We start from the raw sequence: 21,675 nt of genomic DNA on the forward strand, positions 1-21,675 counted from the left end.
CAGTGCCAGCGCCAGCATAGACAGCCACCTTTAGGACACCAGACTGGGAGGGGGGGTAAAATCCTTATCCCCAGCCGCTTGCTGTGGGCGGCCTGAACCCAGGATCCCTTCTAGGCCATTGTTAACCTACTAACTACCAGAGCAGAGGGACAACCCTGGGACAGTCAACCCAGAGTCCCAACAAGTCTGAAGGCATGGTCACTCTGAGCTCAGTAGTGTCCGCCCTAATCAACAGGCAAGAGATCTCAAGTTTGATCAACACTGGGTCCAAGGTCATGATCATGGAATATGATTTATATGTAATAATAATAATATACCTATCCTGGTAGAGAGCATCACTTGGGCGAACATTCAAATTGAGAACCAGGTGGTGGGGTGGGTCGGACTAGTTGTGACCCACAGCCCAGTTAATTCCTTCGTTTCCGTGGTGCTAGGTATGAATGTCTTGAAGGACATTAATCTGCCCCGCCTGTTGGACAAATATAAGCATTCAGGCCGTCAGGCCTATGGCTGCGTGTGGCCAGTATGGCTCAGAGTACTTCAGGCTTTTGTGGCACAATACAGAGGTACTAAGAGGCAACCAGAACAAGTAGGGGTGGTTCATACCCTCCCAAAGCAAAAGTTCATTTTGGAATCACTGCAAGAGGTAATCTGGTCCCTGCCAGTGGGAGCCCACAGGAAGCTACAAGGAGCAACAGTGATTGACCCTACAAGAATCCCGTGACGCCAAGAAAATGGCTGGTGCATTATACCCTATCCATAGCTCCCAACTGTCCCTGATTTCGAGGCACTGTCCCTGATTTGGAGCAATGTCCCCCTCTCCCTCATTCCTCCTCATTTGTCCCTCATTTTGGTCTGATCTATATAGAGGTATAAAAAATGCACTTTTTATCTATGAAAAAGGGTTTTACAGTGCTAAACCTTTCATCTGATTTCTAAATTGCTGCATTTGTAAATTCCAAAAGCCAATATAAAGGAATAGTAGTGGTATAAAAGCACTTTTGGGTTGAACCAATCTTTTATTTTTTTGTACCATTCTCCTTTAAGGGGGCGTGACAAGGGGTATGTCCTATTCCTGCATACTTTTGCTGATAGGTGTCCCTCATTCCCATCTCTAAAAGTTGGGGGGTGTACCCTATCTAAGGTTCACCACGGAAGGATATTGGTAAAGCTCATCAACCTGGGAACAACCCCAATCTCGCTGCCCAGGCATGCTGCATTGGCTTACATATACGCTGTACCTCCCCACTGCACCTCCGAGGCCCAACCAGGGGTGGGATGTGCCCCCTTGCAGGCAGCCATGGCTTCTTGGAACAAGACCTGATACAAGGCCCTCTTAGAGCAGCTGGACATAACGGAAAAAAAGCAGCTTACTTACTCAGCTATTTGGACGCCCCTTCCTCCCCCACAGTACCCATTCTCCACAAAAAGATGTCTTCAGTCTATCTGGAAATCAGTATCACATGTCCCCATTGATCACTGAAAATATTTGTACTTTCCAGTCTGGATCTGGATACTGGAGAACAGGAAGCCATGGGACACGCTCTAAAAAAAACTCGAGTTTTTCGTAGATAATGGCTGGTTCAGATCTTTAAATATATTATCCTGTCTCAGTTTTGCTGCTGATCTGTTAAAGTGGACAGGGCTGGTGCTGCTTCAAGTGATGAAGGTATAATTTCCGCCAAATTCTTACATATCATGCTTGATCATCGGCAGACATCACAAACATCTGCATACGCCTGAGACTGGGAAAGCAAGATTATTGACCAAGAGAAACTTTCCCAATTTTAGCATGAATAAAAACAGTAATAGTAATCATTATCAGAATCATCTTCATGAATATCATCATCATCATAATCATCTTCATAAATATCATCATATCACCATTCATATCATTATCCACATCATCAATCTTCATCATATCCTCATTATATAATTGTCATTAACATCATCATCTTCATCAATATCATCATCATCAATCTCATCAACAACATCATGATTTTCATCAATATCATCATATCAGCATTAATATCATATCATCATCATCTTTATCATCATATCATTCTATCATCATCATCAACCTCACCATCATCCTCCTGATATCAGCATCATTATCTCAATTATCTTCAATGCAGCAATCAGTACCACCTTTTTTTGTCCCCACCCACCTCTGTCTGTCCTCAACCATTTTGTATGTCCCACCAACCTTTGTATCTACTCTGCAACTTTTTTCTGACCCACTCACCTTTGTATTTCTCCTCCCACTTTTGTTCTGTCCCCACCCACCTTTTTTTCCCCCACCTACCCTTTTCTGTCCTCACCCACTTTTGTTTGTCCCCACCTATCTATGTACAGTACCCTACAAGCCCCTCCCACCAGCCATGATTTGACTGCATTGCATAAAGAAGCACAGTGACCCAGTGATGATATCACTAGGTCTAAAAAAGGTATATGGTGAAAACAAAAAGATTTTATTTTTAATTGAAGGGGAATGTTGATGGGTGGGGGGTCAAGGCAAAATATGAACATGTTGTTGGAAGAAGGTGGTAGAAAAAAGACAGATAGAGAGAGTGATAAGAAGAAGGAAGGGAGGAACATCAAGAGATAGATAGAGGGAGAGGAGGCCAGAAGAGAGAGCAGAAGAGATAGAGGAAGAAATGGAGGGAGATGAAATTGTAAAGTGAATGTGGGTTCCTTTATCTTGGGGGTCATAAAGGAGAAGATGGGAAGATGGATAGAGAGAATGAGAGTGACATATTGAGAATGGATGGAGGTCTACAGCTCAGCGTGCTCCCCTCTGTCCTCCAACGTTCCAGAAAGGATCTTGCTCCAGAATTGGAACTTGTCCTCCCTTAGCCGAGCCGATGTTTTCTGCTTCAAGTTAATTTCCAAATATTGTTCCTTTGTGTCATACAGAGGCCACTCTACCAGACCCGGTCCATTGGGGTCCCTGCCAGAAATAAATTATTCATATTTTAGTACAGAGCATCACATTAAAGGCATTTGTGTCTCATGATCTGTCTGACTCTTATGCTTCGTACACACGATCGGAATTCCGGCCAGAAAAAGACCGATGAGAGCTTTTCCACGGAAAATGCGACCGTGTGTATGCTCCATTGGAATTTAGCTGTGCGAATTTCCGCAAGCCAAAAATTGATAGCATGTTCTCAATTTTCCCAACGGAAAAGCTTTCTATCAGTAATTCCGATCGTGTGTATGCAATTTCGACACGCCAAAAATCACGCATGCTCAGATTCAACTACGAGACAGAAGCTATTGGCTACTGGCTATTGAACTTCCTTTTTCTATTCACGTTGTGCGTGTTGTAAGTCACCGCGTTATAAATGATCGGAATTTGATGTGACCGTGTGTAGGCAAGACAGCTTGAGCCGAATTCCGTCGGAATTCCGTCAGGAAAACCATCAGAGCTTTTTCCGATGAGAATTCCGATCGTGTACGTGGCATAAGAAGTCTATTTAGAATAAAAAAAATTCTTAGCCATTTGTTCAGCACAATCATTCTGTGTGAATTGGGCAAAAATAATGTTCTTTAGGCTGTTTTCTCTTCTGAATGAATGTCCTTTTGTGATAAGCAGTAGTAAAATAATGCAATATGGCCACTAGCTGGGCATATAGGTCATTGTAACAAGACATACAATGTAACAATTATAGAGAGAATCAGATTGGTTAAATTTTTGGATAATAAGGCCCTTACTGTGAGAATGTCCAAATTTAGTGATATTTTTATAGGATTTGTAGATCATTTAATGTCCTATAAAGTTCTCAGAGAAGATCTGTGTTGGATCTGCTGCCTCGTCCTCTTCCCATTCAGGATCTACCAATCAATATCAATGATTCTGTGCAGGAAGGACCAAAAAGTCTTCTTACCCGTTCCATGCAAAGTTGGCCCAGTATCTCATGATGGTTCTGGAGAGGACCTTCTCTTCATCTGTTGCATCACCTTGGCAAGAAAACAACACAACAATTTTATTGACTCAATAAACTTTAAAGGAAACTCTGGATATCTGAAGGCTAAAAAAAAATAAAAAAAAGACAATGTGCACCGTATACTTAGCTGGTAGGTAAGACTGGGATTACAGAGAGTATATACGGGACTGGGAGTAGGCATCAAACCTAAAGAATAAGGAACCCTTGAAACAGTGGCGGCCCGTAATGCAGGACGCACAGGTGCCACCTCCCCATCCATGCCTCCCGACCCCTAATCTACATACATGGCACTGAACGCATGGATTCCAATTGGGTTTTATTTTTTTGAAGCATGTGATTAGAGTCAGAAGCTCTAAAAGGCTTAAAAAAAGGGTGGGTTTGGGGCACAAAGCACTGCGCCTGGAGCCAACACAGTTGTGTGTTAATAGTGAATATTCGCTATTGTCTTCCTGATTCTCCTCCCAGCCAGCCAGGAAGAGGGTGCTGAGACTCGTCACCCAATTGTCAGAGAGGAGAAGCGATCCTATTGGCTGCTGGGGAGGAGAAGGGAGGTAACCGACCCGACCGATCAGGAGGAGGTTTACCAAAATATATACCACCAGCCGCCACTGCTTTGAAATAAAGCTTTCCTACCCTCTTTGCCACATCTCTTCTAACTCATCCTATCCTCTTCTCAGCTGCACAACTACATCGTTCTTCCTCCAACCACATCTTACCAAAATGTTTCCCCTCCAACTGGCCAGGCATCTTCCTATTGCCTATGTGTGAGCGGTAGAGCCTCATAGTCTTCTAGGGAGACTTCTCTTGTCTTTCGGGTGATGTCCAGCCAGTGGAAAAAGAGACCTGACTGGCCAGAGGTGAATATTGTGGCAGTACCTAGCTAGACTTGGTGCCAGATCTAGGTAGTTATGCAGCTCTGAAAAGGGAGGACAATTTCAATGAGCTTAGTGGGGGAAGGTAAAGGGTGGACATTTTTTATTTAAAAGCTTCCCCACCCAATAAGGCTAGGTTTACATCTATACAGGTTGTGGCAAAGAGAGAGTGTAAAGTTGCATCATACTACATGACCAGAATTGTCATACTTTCCTATTAGTCAACAAAAAAAACACAAATGTTTGGTGTGGGGTCATTGAAGTCAAATACACGCAAAAAGCAATCTATCATAGAAAAAAAAGTCCTTAACCCTTTCCAAAAAACGCACCGGCTCAAAATGCATAGATGTGAATTAGATCCATAGGACGCCATGTTAACAAAGGACTTTGTTAATTGTTGGTATAACTCACTTTAGCAGCAGAGAGAGTTTGAGTTATCGGCCCTGGGCTCAGGCAGGAGACAGGGCAGCCTCAGTGGGGGTCTCATAGCCTGAAAGTTTTACTCTAATATATATGCAAATAACAGCACACATAGCCATCCCTGAGAGGTAAAGGTTCTATTATTAGAAGTTAAACTGCTAGTAAACTCTGTTCTACCACTTGTACCTACAGGCAAGCCTATAATAAGTCTTATCTGTAGGTACTGTGAATATCTCCTAAACTTGCACCGTTTAGGAGATATTTAGAGTGCATGCAGCCAGTGACGTTACTGGTGCATGTGCTCTGAAGGTCCAGCATACAGTGTCAAACCTTCAGAGCCCGTGCCAGAAACAACGGCTCTCACACGCATGTGCAGGAGTGACATCATAACGCCCCTGGACCCTCATGTAGCCGGACGCAAACTCAGAAGGAATACTGGGGGAAAATGGAAGCCCTCTCAGTGGTGACAGTGTGGCGCTGGAAGGCTTCATTCTAAGATAAGTCTCTTATAATGTGCTAGTATGCGATGCATACTAGCACATTGTGACATTGCTTTGCAGAGGATTCTTTTTAGTACATCAACTGCAGTTTACTACAGTTTTAAAGTGGTAATAAACCTCAGATATGACATATGAAGAAAGCATATCCCTCTATAGTGTGTGCTTGTCTCAATCTGGAGCACTAAGTGTCATTTCTGTCTGCTGCCTCCTTTTTTCTGCTATCTGTAAAGGTACAATTTATTTAGGATGATTTATTTAATCGCTGTGTTTCACCTGAGGCCAGTCCATTCACTGGGTATATGTAAGGGTTTATAACTACTTTAAGCGTGGAGATTAATACAATACCCAGTCGCAGCCTGTTCATTAGTGGCACAGGGGCCCCTAATCCATGTGCCTGGCCCCTAATCTACATGCAGGGTGCTGTATACATGGATTCTAAAGTTTTTGTTTTTTTTCTGAAGCACATCATTAGAGCCAAAGGCTCTAATTGGCTTAAAAAAGGGTGGGCTTAGCAGCAAAAATCACTATAGCCAGATCTTGGAAAACAACAACCCTACCCTTTGACATCCTAAAAGCTAAATTGCCTTGGATTATGAGTAATGATCATTGTTGAGCCATATTAAATGATAAGGTTCAATTATTTGATACATCCTGGAATCCATGGACTAAATAACAAATTGATGGTTCTAGAACTGTTTCCACTTGAAATTACTTCAAAAATAGAAAAAAATACCTTATATCTTTGATCTTTTTCCTTTCTTATCATCTTTCTCTCTTTCCTTTCCATTTTTTATTTCGGCCACATAAGGTCTCTGTTGGACCCAATGTAATATTCACCTACAATCTTAGGATGACAAACTCATCCTCATTTGTTCACAAAAGCTTATTAGACTTCATGTACATTTAAGGGTACTTTTCTTTAACAAAGTTTGAAAACTTATATCTTATATAAAATATATCTATTAGCTTTCCATTTTACAGTATATTATTTTAATTGCAAATTTTGAAAATGTTTAGCTTTCAATAATTTTTTTTTTTTAGCATATACAATATATTTGTATAAACTTTTGGATATTGTACCCTTGCTGTACTATTTAATACATTATTTGTACATTATTTGAAAAAATCTGAACAAAATCTTTAAAAAATAAAAAAAAGGATGGTCTTGGGGTGCAAAGCGCTGCGCCCTGAGCCCACCCACTTGTGTGATGTGTGCAGTGGTGGTTGGAGCGGAGAGGAGGAGTAGAGGAGCGGAGGAGTAGCCGGGGGATCTGGTGGCAGCCAATGAGCGTGCTTTCTCAGGCGAGTTGCCATGTACCGGCCGGATGGAGAAGAGCAAATGGGGCCGCTATGGAGAGCACTCCCTCAAGCAAGATGCCTGGGGCTTGGCAGTCCTTCCCTCCCCCACATTGCACATTCTGTTGTACACAGGAGAACATGGAGGAGTCCAGGGAGCCGTGCATGCATGAGAGAATACCCCGCTGAGGCTGCTACTGGCTGGGGTTCTCCTACTGAAGATGGTGGTGAGGATCCTGTGGGGGCTGAGGAACCATGTGATGGTGGTGAGGATCATGTGGGGGCTGAGGAACCATGTGATGGTGGTGAGGATCCTGTGGGGGCTGAGGAACCATGTGATGGTGGTGAGGATCATGTGGGGGCTGAGGAACCATGTGATGGTGGTGAGGATCCTGTGGGGGCTGAGGAACCATGTGATGGTAGTGAGGATTCTGTGGGGGCTGAGGAACCATGTGATGGTGGTGAGGATCCTGTTGGGGCTGAGGAACCATGTGATGGTGGTGAGGATCATGTGGGGGCTGAGGAACCATGTGATGGTGGTGAGGATCCTGTTGGGGCCCGAGGAACCATGTGATGGTGGTGAGGATCCTGTGGGGGCCCGAGGAACCATGTGATGGTGGTGAGGATCCTGTGGGGGCTGAGGAACCATGTGATGGTGGTGAGGATCCTGTGGGGGCTGAGGAACCATGTGATGGTGATGAGGATCCTGTGGGGGCTGAGGAACCATGTGATGGTGGTGAGGATCCAGTGGGGGCTGAGGAACCATGTGATGGTGGTGAGGATTCTGTGGGGGCTGAGGAACCATGTGATGGTGGTGAGGATTCTGTGAGGGCTGAGGAACCATGTGATGGTGGTGAGGATCCTGTGGGGCCCGAGGAACCATGTGATGGTGGTGAGGATCCTGTGGGGGCCCGAGGAACCATGTGATGGTGGTGAGGATCCTGTGGGGGCTGAGGAACCATGTGATGGTGGTGAGGATCCTGTGGGGGCTGAGGAACCATGTGATGGTGGTGAGGATCCTGTGGGGCCCAAGGAACCATGTGATGGTGGGGAGGATCCTGTGGGGCCCGAGGAACCATGTGATGCTGGTGAGGATCCTGTTGGGGCTGAGGAACTATGTGATGTTGGTGAGGATCCTGTGGGGGCAGAGGAACTATGTGATGGTGGTGGAGGAGCGATCTTACCCGGTATGGGTGCTGGGCAGGTAAGACATGTGTGATCAGTGGACTGCCACGACTGTGGATGGGGTAAGTGCAGACCCAGCAGCATGGTGGGGGGGAGGTGGGTTTATTTGCCGCCCTCCCTGAAAAATGGAGCATCAGCAGCCCCTGAGTGAACCTGAACTTAGTGACAGTTCTCATTGTTGCTCTCCCTATCTTCCTACATCTGGACAGGGCACTACTGACTCCATATTTACAGGCCTGACTCATTACATTGCCCCCCCCCCCCCCCACATCTGAGCCAAACTAATCCCCCCATAAATAATCCCCATCAATCATCAATGGTGTCATTGTGAGCTATGCTTACCGGCAAAGAGAGCACCGTCTCTCAGGAAGGGACCTCCAAGAACGTAGACAATCTCATCCACGTGATCCGCCTTCACAAAGTCCGGCCGGACTCCATCAAACAGGGACGGGCGGTGCTGATATTCATAAAAATAGACAGGAAGTCCGGACTCTGTTCAATAAGAGATAAAGAGTCAGGCCAACTTCACAAGGAGCTCAATCCAGCCTAAAGTGGACCTGTCTGTCATTAGATATAGAGGCAACACGCTGAGTAATATATCTGTGTAACCCCTTCCAGGTATTTATTACCTTTACAGAAGATCACAGTACTCCCCCAACAATGCCTTCATCTGCTTTTCTCTCCAGAAGGATGGCACCATCTTTGTCCAGGCATCACCCAGGGTCGCCATCTACTTCCTGGACTGAAATGTCAGCTTAGAGATGACACTTTGATGTAAATCCTGGTGCCTGTACAGTTCTTGGCTGTGTTCACAAATGTCTGGCACAGATCTGCCTGCAACAATGACAATTTGTAGCAAGGGGATTCTGCTGCAGTCTGACCACTAGGGGGTGGGGGGAGACAGAGGAAATGCTTCCTCCTACCTGCAGCAGACTGGATCACTGGGGGGGGGGGGGGGACTGCGGAATTGCTTCCGCCTACCTGCAGCAGACTGATGACATCATCTCAGCCTAGGCAAAGTCACTGTGCCAAATACTTACATATCTCAGGACATGGGGTTTTAATTTAGTCAAAGTCATTGAGTTGGAGCCCATCATAGAAGGTTTTTTTGAAGCTGACTCTATCCATGAGATGACCTGAATTAGTCTGACCAATCCCCCACTGTCAGTAAACATAGAATATCTCTGGTAGACCTCTCCTTAAAATGGGAATTGTAGAAGTTCTTGTACTGAACCTCCAGTCCTCAGCTTCTTTTCTCATTATTATCACTCCGTTTGGGTGGGTCCAGCCTTGGCGCAGATCACACAGTCTACAATGGCTCATGTGGTTGTGAACACACCCAGAGACTCCTCTGCTGCTCACTGGCCTTTAGTTACAGCAAACAGGAATAGAATTTGGAATGTTAGCTTTTCTGTCAGACTGCGAAATCAAAAACCAAAAATAAAACTTTGCTGTGTCAATGCCTAAATATGTGTAATTTCTTATAATCATCAGCTCCATCTAGTGGCCACAATGCAGAATTTTCCTGAAATACCTCAATCAGCTAAATACTGCATTATGACCACCAGATGGAGATGATGATTATAGAAAAAACACAAATTAGGCACAATATGTGACAACTGTGTGAATGTTTGAGGCATTCGCACGACAAATGTTTTATATATAGACCTTACAATCTAGAGACAAGTAGATATTTATGTGGTTTCTAATTCAAGTTTGTGTTTGGCGGGGGTCACTGGGTGTTTTTATTTAGATTCTGTGATGGAAAGATTCATGAGAATGTTCCTTGTTGGTCATATCTATTCCAATCTGATAATCAGCACCAGAATACAAAAGATCCAAGAACAAGAATTTTCACAAACTCAGCCCCATAACCCCCCCATACCGTGGTGATAGTTGGCGACTCTACGTGCAGGAACAATGAACAGAGCGTCTCCGCAGAGATCCAGGAAATTATCACGGAATGCAACTGGATCGCTGACATCAGAGAGGTATTCATCCAGGATAGAAGGGAGCACAGCAGGGCTCAATCTCTATAAATTATAGACATATATTATAATCAGCACAGTGATGTCATAGAAGGAGGATATGAAACTGTAATCCTAACATTAGAAGCTGCAGCAAGTCAGATAGAATCCGCCCCATTGCAGTAAGATGTCAAGCATCATCTAGCCCTTTCCTCCCCATACTGTCCCCTTTCATTCATTTGATTTCAGTTATTTCACTAATGGAGGTTCATGCAACATAATATTTACTTTGTACTAGTGTACTGTCACATTTAAATGCTGTGTCACCCCTGAAGAAGCCATACTTTAAATGGTGAAACATTTGAAGTGTATGTTACTTTAAATATAATTTTTTTCCTATGTGTGTGTTCACATATGTGTATTTTATAAATCATACAGTGTCTTAAAAAGGATTCATACCCCTTGAAATTTTCCACATTTTGTCATATTACAACGAAGAATATTTTATTGGGATTTTATGTGATAGACCTACACAAAGTGGCACCTAATTGTGAAGTGGAAGGAAAATGATAAATGGTTTTTATTTTATTTTACAAACAAAATGTGAAAAATGTGGTGTACATTTGTATTCAGCCCCCTTTACTCTCATACCCCTAACTAAAATCTAGTAGAACTAACTGCCTTCAGAAGTCACCTAATTAGTAAATAGAGTCCACTTGTGTGTAATTTAATCTCAGTATAAATAAAGCTGTTCTGTGAAGCCCTCAGAGGTTTGTTAGAGAACCTTACTGAACAAACAGCATCATGAAGGCCAAGGAACACACCAAACAGGTCAGGGATGAAGTTGTGGAGAAGTTTAAAGCAGGTTTAGGTTAAAAAAAAACCAAGCCTTGAACATCTTATGGAGCACTGTTCAATCCATCATCCAAAAATGGTAAAGTATGGTACAACTGAAAACCTACCAAGACATGGCCGTCCACCTAAACTGACAGGCCAGTCAAGGAGAGCATTAATCAGAGAAGCAACCAAGAGGCCCATGGTAACTCTGGAGGAGCTATAGAGATCCACAGCTCACATGGAAGAATCTTATGACGTCTTGATGACAAAACGCGTAAGTGGGAGCTAGAAGCATCATTATCTCACATCCGGTTTTGGTCCGTGGAGCACAGCGAGCCCTGGACTTCCTGGTTTTTATATGCTTGATGTTTTTTATCTGCTGGAAGTGCAATATTTAATTTTAAATAAAATGGTTTACAGAAGTACGCTATGGAGGCTTCTTCATATCCCTATATGGTACCGCTGTGATCGAGGCATCTGCTGGAAGATCCACACACTATTGTGTATGCGCGCTACCCCTTGAGTGGGGAGATTCAGCTAGTGAGTGCAATTACATAGGGGGAAGTACAAGTGATAGACGAACACCTCTCGCCTGTGTGGAAACTGCAACACCTTTTGTTTACTTACTAGATTCAAAGACTTTATGCGCATATATATATACACATATATATACATACATATACACACACACACACACAGTGTATATATATATATATATATATATATATATATTTATTTTTATTTTTTTTCATCATAATTTTCACCAATGGACGTCATGAATCTTATCTAATTTGCATGTCTTATATGAATTTATATTATTGATTAGCACTGTGGAAAATGTTTAATATTTAATGTTTAGTCCATACCGGTTCATGTGCACTGGATTTTTTTATTTGCACAATTTTTCATATTGATGCTAGAGGTTTTTGTACTTATTGCATTTTTGCACAATTTATGGAAAATTCATTTTATTTTTTACTTTAATATACATACTACTTACTCACTAGCAGCGCCATTACCACTTTTAAATTATTTTTCCCTCCTGTCCACATACAGCACAACTATTCGTCGTGCACTCCAGAAAATCTGGCCTTTATGGAAGAGTGGCAAGAAGAAAGCCATTTTTGAAAGGAAGCCATAAGAAGTCCCGTTTGCAGTTTGTGAGAAGCCATGTGGGAGACACAGCAAACATGTGGAAGAAGGTGCTCTGGTCAGGTGAGACCAAAAAATTTGGCCTAAAAGCAAAACGCTATGTGTGGCGGAAAACTAACACTACACATCACCCTGAACCCACCATCCCCACTATGAAACATGGTGGTGGCAGCCTCATTATGTGGGGATGCTTTTCTTCAGCAGGGACAGGGAAGCTGGACAGAGTTGATGGGAAGATGGATGGAGCCAAATACAGGGCAATCTTATGCCCCGTACACACGAGCGGACTTTTCGACATCCAAACTCCGACGGACTGAGTCCGGCGGACTATCCGATCGTGTGTGGGCTGCAACGGACTTTAGCGAAGCTAAAGTCTGACGGACTTTAGAAATGAAGCATGCTTTAAATTTTCCCGACGGAACTCCGCCGGACCCGGTCCCCTTTGAAAAATCCGCTCGTGTGTGTGCTACTCCGACGGACTAAAACCGACGCTAGGGCAGCTATTGGCTACTGTCTAGGAACTTCCTACGTCGAATCCAGTCGTACGTCATCACGTTCGACTCCGTCGGAGTTTGGTGTGATGGTGTGTGGTCAAGTCCGTTCGGTCGAAAAGTCCGCCAGAACTCCGTCGGAACTCCGGCGGAACTCCGGCGGAACTCCTTTGGAGGTCTGTCAGACTTAATCCCTCTCGTGTGTACGGGGCATTAGAAGAAAACCTGTTAGAGTCTGCAAAAGACTTGAGACTTGGGTGGAGGTTCACGACCCTAAACATACAGCCAGAGCTACAATGGAATGGTTTAGATCAAAGCTTATTCATCTGTTAGAATGGCCCAATCAAAGTCCAGACCTAAATCCAATTGAGAATCTGTGGCAAGAATTGAAAATTGCTGTTCACAGACGCTCTCCATTCAATCTGACAGAGCTTGAGATATTTTGCAAAGAAGAATGGGCAAAAATGTCCCTCTCTAGATGTGCAAAGCTGGTAGAGACATCCCCAAAAAGACTTGTAGCTGTAATTGCAGTGAAAGGTGATTCTACAAAGTATTTACTCAGCGGGGCTGAATACAAATGCACAGCACACTTTTCACATATTTATTTTTAAAAAATTATGAAAAACATTTATCATCATTTTCAAACCTCTGAGGGTTTCACAGAACAGCTGTATTTACACTGAGATTAAATTATAGACAGGTAAACTCTAATTAATAATTAGATGACTTCTAGAGGCAATTGGTTCCACTAGATTTTAGTTCGGGTGAAGGGGCTGAATACTAATGCACGCCACACTTTTCACATCTTTATTTAAAAAAAAAATTTAAAACCATTTATCATTTTCCTTCCACTTCAGAATTATGTGCCACTTTGTGTTGGTCTACCACATAAAATCCCAATAAAATACATTTACGTTTTTTGGTTGTAACATGACAAAATATGTAACATTTCCAGGGGTATGAATACTTTTTCAAGGCACTGTAGTCTGTCATTTTCATGTACTTCTACCATCTGAAGAACCTGGTTAATCCTGCCAGTCACCTTTTTTCCTTCTTCTAAACTGACCATACAAAGTACAGATGTTGACCTGTGTTAGGTGGTCAGTTTTCATCCTTTGGATGGCCATGCATTTGGTAGTCTGTTCAGCTGCCACACTCCCCATTCACAGCCTGCCTCTTGAATATACTACCTACCAATCACAACCTGGCTTTGGCACATACCCCCTGCACAAGCACAGCCTGCATATCTTGCCTCAGGCTGAACAGATTATAGAATACAGGCACACTGTGTGTCTGCACAGTTTCCTGTAATTCTGCCCCACGCTATCAGAAAGAAGAGATGCATGGTCACATGAAACTGTTTTTATGAATAAAAATAAATGTAATAAATATATATCTTTATATAGATAGATTTATTAACTAATTAAAATAAATAGTAATAATAAATAGAAATAATAAAATTCTAGCACAAATAATAATAATAAATAACATGAATAATAAAAAATAATACCCATGACAACAAAGATAATAATCATTATTATCTTTATGCTTTCACATATTTTTATTTATATAAATAATAAATTAGCATAGATCTTTAGTAAAACAGACATATTAAACACTTGTGATGTCATAGTAGATGTCATGTATTATTAATTATCCTCCCAGTGCGAACCTGAATACAGGCATACCCCCCTTTTAAATACACAATGAGACCAGAGCATGTATGTAAAACAAAAATGTACTTAAATTGAAGCAATATCTTTTTTCACTTATGGGGTGTCAGGGGCTGTAGTTTTGGGATCAGGGCCTATAGTGGAGGGCCATGGGCTGCTGCGAGGGTCAGGGAGTGAAGTTTATAGTACTGTACAGTAATCCACTTACATTTTAGGTGACAACTCTGGGCTGGCTGGTGGGCAACTCTGGGCTGGCAGGTGGGCAACTCTGGGCTGGCTGGCAGGCATGGCATGGCTTGGCGACAACTAAAGCTGGCAGATCTGCCTCTTCCAAGCCATACTGCAGCTACTTGGGAATGTCTGTACTTGTGAGCCTTTTTACGTACACTCGCGGATATGTCCGTAATCGAGAGTGTACTTAAATCGGGGTATGCCTATAGTTGTATAGGACACTACAAGACAATGTTAAATAAATACATTAAATTAAGAAACAAATTAAAATAAATAAAATAAATAAATAAATGAAGAAACAAATCAACTAAATCAATCAGTAAATTGGAAATACAGTGGAACCTTGGATTACGAGCATAATCCGTTCCAAGAGAATGCTTGTAATCCAAAGCATTCGCATATCAAAGCAAGTTTCCCCATAGAAGTCAATAGAAACAAAGATTATTTTTTCCGTATTGCTTTCTATTACAAGCAATACCACATGTGGCCAGAGGTGGGGGTGCCAGAGAGCCTCAGAAACACTCGGGAACTTGTTTCCGAGTATTTGCGAGTCATTCCGAGTATTTCCGAATGTCTCCAAAACATTCCAAGTGTCCCCGGCGCCCCCGCACCTCTGGCCAAATGTGGTACTGCACCACCCATTAGCTTGAATTCTGCTTGTTTTGTGAGACAACACTCGCAAACCAAGTTAGAATAAAAAAAAAAAAGGTTGCTCGTCTTTGAAAAGAGCTCAGTAACCGCGTTACTTGTAAACCAAGGTTCCACTGTAAATTAAATCAAATCAGTGTTACAGAATTAGAATTTTGTGTCACTAAAACTTTAGGAACCCTGCCGTAACTCACCAGCATGTATAGTTTATCGAGCGCCCGCTGTGCCAACTCCATATTCATTCCTTCCCTTATTTCCGTCATATTGAAAACCTGTCACAAAAGCCGACACAAAAAAAGTCACACTCATATCATGTAATAATAACCCCCTCCATGAAGAACATGGGGAGGGGGGAAAAATTTCCTGAGTGTAGAGGTGCCCCATGGGGTTGCTATGTGTTCTAGCTGCCACACATTTCACCCTGCTGGTCAGACATCCATTTGGCACACTTCATCAGTCATTGAACAGTCTCTTGATTGTTTTTGTTGTTTTTATTAGGGGATTAACTTGGTTGGGGAAACGGGACATGAATAGTTCTTTATAGAATTTAAAGATGGTTGACTCTAAACTTGACAGTCTTTCCTGAGCACACTTCCTCCAACACACTACTTTGTAGCACTTGCTTCACTGTCCAAATTTAGCCTCCTGTCACACCATGAGCACATGACTCACTCTGAATAAGTCCCAGTGTCTTTTCTTGATAGCCCTTTGCAGGCCGGGGTCTGCAGTACCCCTTTGTGGTAGCAACCGATTTAATTGAGAATAATAAATGCACTTGATGGACCACTGATCCTACTAAGTCCGACTGCAAATCCTGCCTGCCCTCCTGGCTGCAGCAACTTGGCTCTACATCCAACTCCTGGCATGTCTCTTCCAGAGCTTGCCACTCATGACACCCGGCCTGGATCCCTCCTGAATGACTTGCCTGGACGTGCCCCCAACTGTCTTTTCCAGCTCCTGTTCCAGGACACCTCTCTATCACCGTGTAAAGAGAGGCTCCCTCCATCATCTAGTTCACCCAGCCGACAACTTCTCCCACAGCAGGCTGACCATGGATATATATATATATAGAAGGCCTGCCCCCTGCCAATCCTAATTGGGGATTGGTCAGGGCTCCCATAAGCACCCCATGTAACTCCAGCTCTCTGTCCTGCCTCCTTTCCAAAACCTTCTCCCTAGAAACAGAGGAGGCGCCTCTGTGACTGAAGCACATGTCAGTCACCTACTGTTATACTAAACCACTCCCCTGCCCCCAGATCAAAACAAACAGGCCTAGCTCACAGGATAGGCCTGCCTAAATTTACCTGCCCTGGCAGCTTACACAAAACCTACACCTCGCACCTACCTACCTCATAGCTCCCAACTGTCCCTGATTTCGAGGAGCTGTCCCTGATTTGGATCAAATTCCCTCTTTCCTCCTCATTTGTCCCTTATTTTGGTCTGATCTATATAGTTGTATATAAAATGTACTATTTATCTTTTAAAAAGCGCTTCCCAGTGCTAAACCTTTCATCCAAATTCTAAATTGCTGCATACAGTATGTAAATTTCAAAACCCATTATAAAGGAATAGTAGTGGTTAAAAAAAAAAGTACTTGTGGCTTTAACTAATCTTTTTTTTTTTTTTTTTTTTATAAATCTCCTTTAACCACTTACCAACTGCCGCACGGCAATGTGCATCCCTTTTTTGAAGAGGTATATCTCGGTAACGGCAGCAGCTGCTGCCACAACCAAGGTATCCATCTCTTCAGGCGGCAGTTCGGCAAACGATAATGGTGGTCTGTGCGGCAGATTTGCCGAAAGACCACCGTTATCGGAGGCGGGAGAGGTGCCACCCCCCCTCCCGCCGCTTACCGGAGCCGTAGGCATTGGCGGAGGCGATCGGGTCCTGTCGCTTCCCTGGTATGGAGATGAGTGAGGCTCAGATGGCCCCCACCCGTCTCCATAACATATCAGGGTGGAAGCGACGTCAAAACGCCACTTCCGCCCATACCTCTTAAAGGCACATTTTTTCAATGTCATTTTTTTCAAATGACAATTTTTTATTTATTTTTTATTGCATTTAAGTCCAAATATGAGATCTGAGGTCTTTTTGACCCCAGATCTCATATTTAAGAGGCCCCGTTCATGCTTTTTTATATTACAAGTTATGTTTACATTCATTGTAATAGGAATAAAAGTGATCCAAATTCTTTTTTTTTTTTTTTCAAAAAAGTGTATAAATAAATAAAATAAAATAAATAAGAAATATATATTTTTTTTTAAAAAAAAAGCCCCGCCAAGCTTGCACGCAGAAGCGAACGCATACGTGAGTAGCGGCTGCATATGAAAACAATGGTCAACCCCCACATGTGAGGTATCGTCGCGATCATTGGAGAGAGCAATAATTATAGCCCTAGATGAATAAATAAATAAAGTCGCGCTATGGAAAAATCAAATCTCCTAAGTGATAGAAATATGTGAAATAAATTAAAAATAAAAATAAAAATTGGAGAAAGGAAAGGAAATATACTGGGTTAGAGCTGCCTGTGCCTGAAGCCCTCACTTCCTTATTGGGGAGGAGAGGGAAATAAAAATGTGAAATAAAAAGGTTATGGCGCTAAACCCTATTAGTGATGAGGTGAGTTAACTTATCAAATCCTTATATAAAAAGAGAAAGAAAAAGAAAAAAGCTATTGGTGATACCGTGAAAAAAATATCCTAAAGCAATTTTATCCAAAACAAATTGTGTGTGATTAATGTGGAGTCAGCATTCATGTTCCATTATAATAAAAACAAAAAATGAGTATTAAATTATCATATGCGTGTCAGCCTACTAAAAACATGTAAACCTTCATTAAATGTGCAAATTAGTGGAAATAATGTTAATATTCAACAGTATGTTAGTGTAAAACAGATTGTGCAAACATGTGCAAAAAAATGTGCAAAAAAGCAACTAAAGGTCAGGACAACCAAGGATCAGAAATAATTTAACCATAAAATCGCATGAAGTCGCTAAATGTGCGAATAGACAATATTTTCAACCAATAATCGCATGAAGACGCATCTGTGTCCAATATAAGTCCAAAATTAATATTTGGCTTGATAGTGCTGCCTCTTCAGACTATTGTTGTAATTGTTACAAAAAGTCAATGGGGGGTATTTGATTTACTCGTGCAAATAGTGCGGGCTTTCAATTAGAGAACAAAAACAAATAAAAATTTCCGAAACCCTAAAAGGATTCTATAAGTGCGGAAATTGCCTCCCATGCAGAAATAGTAAAAAGACAGAAAAAAAGAAAACTACTTTTAATTCCACCTCTAACGGAAAAGAATATAAAATCAAAGAATTGATTACTTGTAACAGCTCCCACGTCACTTACGTCATTGAATGTCCTTGCCATAAGCAATATGTGGGAAGGACCACCAGGGAGTTAAAAGTCAGGATAAGGGAACATATTGCAAATATCAAAAAAGGCTTCCAGAAACACAGTGTTTCCAAACACTTTAGGGATTTCCACAATCGGGACCCTGGACAAATGATTTTCTACGGAATAGACAAAATAAGAGGCCACTGGAGAGGGGAAGACAAAACGATCAAAATATCCAGGAACGAAACGAAATGGATTTTTAATTTAGATACCCTCCAGCCAAGGGGAATGAACATAGAATTAGACCTCAATTGCTTCTTAACTAACTTTTAATAGACAATTGCTTCTTAACTAACTTTTAACAGTCAACTGTTTGCCTCAGCATTAGATAATGCTGGACGAACATTCCGTAGTCGAATGGTACCCATACACATACATAACATTACAGGATCCCGATAAGACCTAACCACATATATAAGTAACCTATCTACCCCAATATTAACATCTCATGGCCCACACCTTCGGGTTCAGGTCGAATGTTATTCATTCAAAATACATTAGATGCGTCGGAATTACAACAAGACTGATCTAAATTATCTAAAAGTTCCCCTGTAGGAATCAAACATACAGTCACAAATATTACAATCACCTATAGGACGATGTTAAACAGACCTTCTTAGCACCTCCATATATATCTATTTCTTAAGAATTTTATTTTATTTTATTTAATTCCTTCCCAAAAAAACTTCCCTCTTGGAAAACTTTCCTTTGGAATAATTTCTCCATTTACATTCACATATTAGTATGCATAAAAAACTTTTTTAAACATAAAAAAAAAAAAAAAAAAAAACCCCTTAAATAATTCAATAATATTAAAAAACCCCTTAAATAATTTTTATAATTTTTATAACCTTTACAAATTTATGCATTTTTTCAGTATTAATGTATACCCCCCTTTTTTTATGCATGAATTTTTATGTAAGAATTTTTTATATATGTATGAATTTTATATACGTGAATTTTATGTATGTATTCCTATACATACATTTATTTACTGTATTTTTAGTGTCATTTTTAATTTTTATTTTTATTCTCTTAATTATAAACGTCCGGTTAAATGGGAAAAACTAAAGAATGTCATCTAAACTGAGTATGGTTTATGGGTAGGCTGCAGTGCTCCAAGGCTAAGTATATCAGTCTTCCCTAAGGGCACTAGGGGGAGTAATGGCATTCATCCCCAGCAGAGTAAGGGCATCCCACACCCAAAATGGCGCTGTTATTTTAGCGCAGGCGTAGTGGAGCACTGCACCCTATTTAAGCAATAAGGTGCACCAATATGGCCGCTCCAGAGGACGTCGTAGTGACGAAACGCGTAGGGCGTGGCCACGTTGTGTGCACTCGTTTGAGACGAACGGCGGAGTTTTTCCTATATGCACATGCTTTTAATGTAAAATGTGAGTAGATTTTAATATTAATAAACGAACGATTTGGTTAAGAACGTATTACACTATGGATATGTCTTCCCTTATATAATTACCGTTGGATACCATACGGACGGAACAACGAAGCTTCACCCAGTGCACCAGCAGCAGCCAGAGAGCGACACAGTGGCTTACATTGTGAAGGTCCATCCAGCCCCACAGGGGCATTAACTCTGGTGAGAGCATTCACATACCATAGCACAGAGTGGCGCACCGGGGATGAAGTTCTCTAATTGAAAGCCCGCACTATTTGCACGAGTAAATCAAATACCCCCCATTGACTTTTTGTAACAATTACAACAATAGTCTGAAGAGGCAGCACTATCAAGCCAAATATTAATTTTGGACTTATATTGGACACAGATGCGTCTTCATGCGATTATTGGTTGAAAATATTGTCTATTCGCACATTTAGCGACTTCATGCGATTTTATGGTTAAATTATTTCTGATCCTTGGTTGTCCTGACCTTTAGTTGCTTTTTTGCACATTTTTTTGCACATGTTTGCACAATCTGTTTTACACTAACATACTGTTGAATATTAACATTATTTCCACTAATTTGCACATTTAATGAAGGTTTACATGTTTTTAGTAGGCTGACACGCATATGATAATTTAATACTCATTTTTTGTTTTTATTATAATGGAACATGAATGCTGACTCCACATTAATCACACACAATTTGTTTTGGATAAAATTGCTTTAGGATATTTTTTTCACGGTATCACCAATAGCTTTTTTCTTTTTCTTTCTCTTTTTATATAAGGATTTGATAAGTTAACTCACCTCATCACTAATAGGGTTTAGCGCCATAACCTTTTTATTTCACAATTATAGCCCTAGATCTCCTCTAACTCAAAACATGCAACGTTTAGAATTTTTTAAATGTCGCCTATGGAGATTAAGGGTAAAATTTTTACGCCATTCCACAAGAGGGCGCAATCTTAAAGCATGACATGTTGGGTATCAATTTACTCGGTGTAACATTATCTTTGACAACATAAAAAAATTGGGCTAACTTTACTGTTGTCTTGTTTTTTTATTCAAAAAAGTGATTTTTTTTCTAAAAAAAAAGTGCACTTGTAAGACCGCTGCGCAAATACGGTGTGAAAAAAAGTATTACAATGACAGCCATTTTATTCTCTAGGGTGTCAGAAAAAAATATAAAGTGTTTGGGGGTTCTACATAATTTTCTGGCAAAAAAATGATGTTTTTAACTTGTAAAAAGAGGCCCGATCCTTAAGTGGTTAAGGGGGCAGGGCAGGAGGTGTGTCCTATGCTTACATTCTTTTGCTAATAAATGTCCCTTGTTGCCATCTCAGAAAGTTGGGAGGTATGCTACCTAAGGTAGAGGGTGCTACTCGTGGAATAAACCTGTATACATTTTGGAGTGGATTTATAAAACCGAATGCTGAGCTATTTGTCCTGTGAAACTGATGTAGATTCATTCTGTGTGAAAGGGGGCAAAATCGCATTATTATGCTATTTTCTATCATGATCAAATGTGTTTCATCCATAATACATAGTTACATAATTAATCTGGTTAAAAAAAGACAAAAAGTGGCACCACAGGTGTCAAACTGGCGGCCCTCCAGCTGTTGGGAAACCTTAAAGTCCCATGAGG

The 21,675-nt window shown here is 41.5% G+C and overlaps 1 protein-coding gene across 1 annotated transcript in view; it reads right to left on the reverse strand.

Annotated features, from left to right (window-relative positions):
* Nucleotides 1-2,450: 2,450 nt before the first annotated feature.
* Nucleotides 2,451-21,675, reverse strand: part of LOC143930267 (fatty acyl-CoA hydrolase precursor, medium chain-like) — a 56,219-nt gene continuing 36,994 nt past the window's right edge. Inside the window, exons 9-13 of the mRNA XM_077454426.1 lie at nucleotides 15,414-15,491; nucleotides 10,106-10,253; nucleotides 8,563-8,712; nucleotides 3,888-3,960; nucleotides 2,451-2,950 (exon numbers count right to left, since the gene is read on the reverse strand). Coding sequence (XP_077310552.1) covers nucleotides 2,776-2,950; nucleotides 3,888-3,960; nucleotides 8,563-8,712; nucleotides 10,106-10,253; nucleotides 15,414-15,491 — 624 coding nt within the window. The 3' untranslated portion in view covers nucleotides 2,451-2,775. The remainder of the gene's footprint in view (nucleotides 2,951-3,887; nucleotides 3,961-8,562; nucleotides 8,713-10,105; nucleotides 10,254-15,413; nucleotides 15,492-21,675) is intronic.

Source organism: Lithobates pipiens, unplaced genomic scaffold (assembly GCF_037356315.1).
Source record: "Lithobates pipiens isolate NorthernLeopardFrog02 unplaced genomic scaffold, aLitPip1_a1.2 Scaffold_10, whole genome shotgun sequence".
NCBI lineage: Eukaryota > Metazoa > Chordata > Amphibia > Anura > Ranidae > Lithobates > Lithobates pipiens.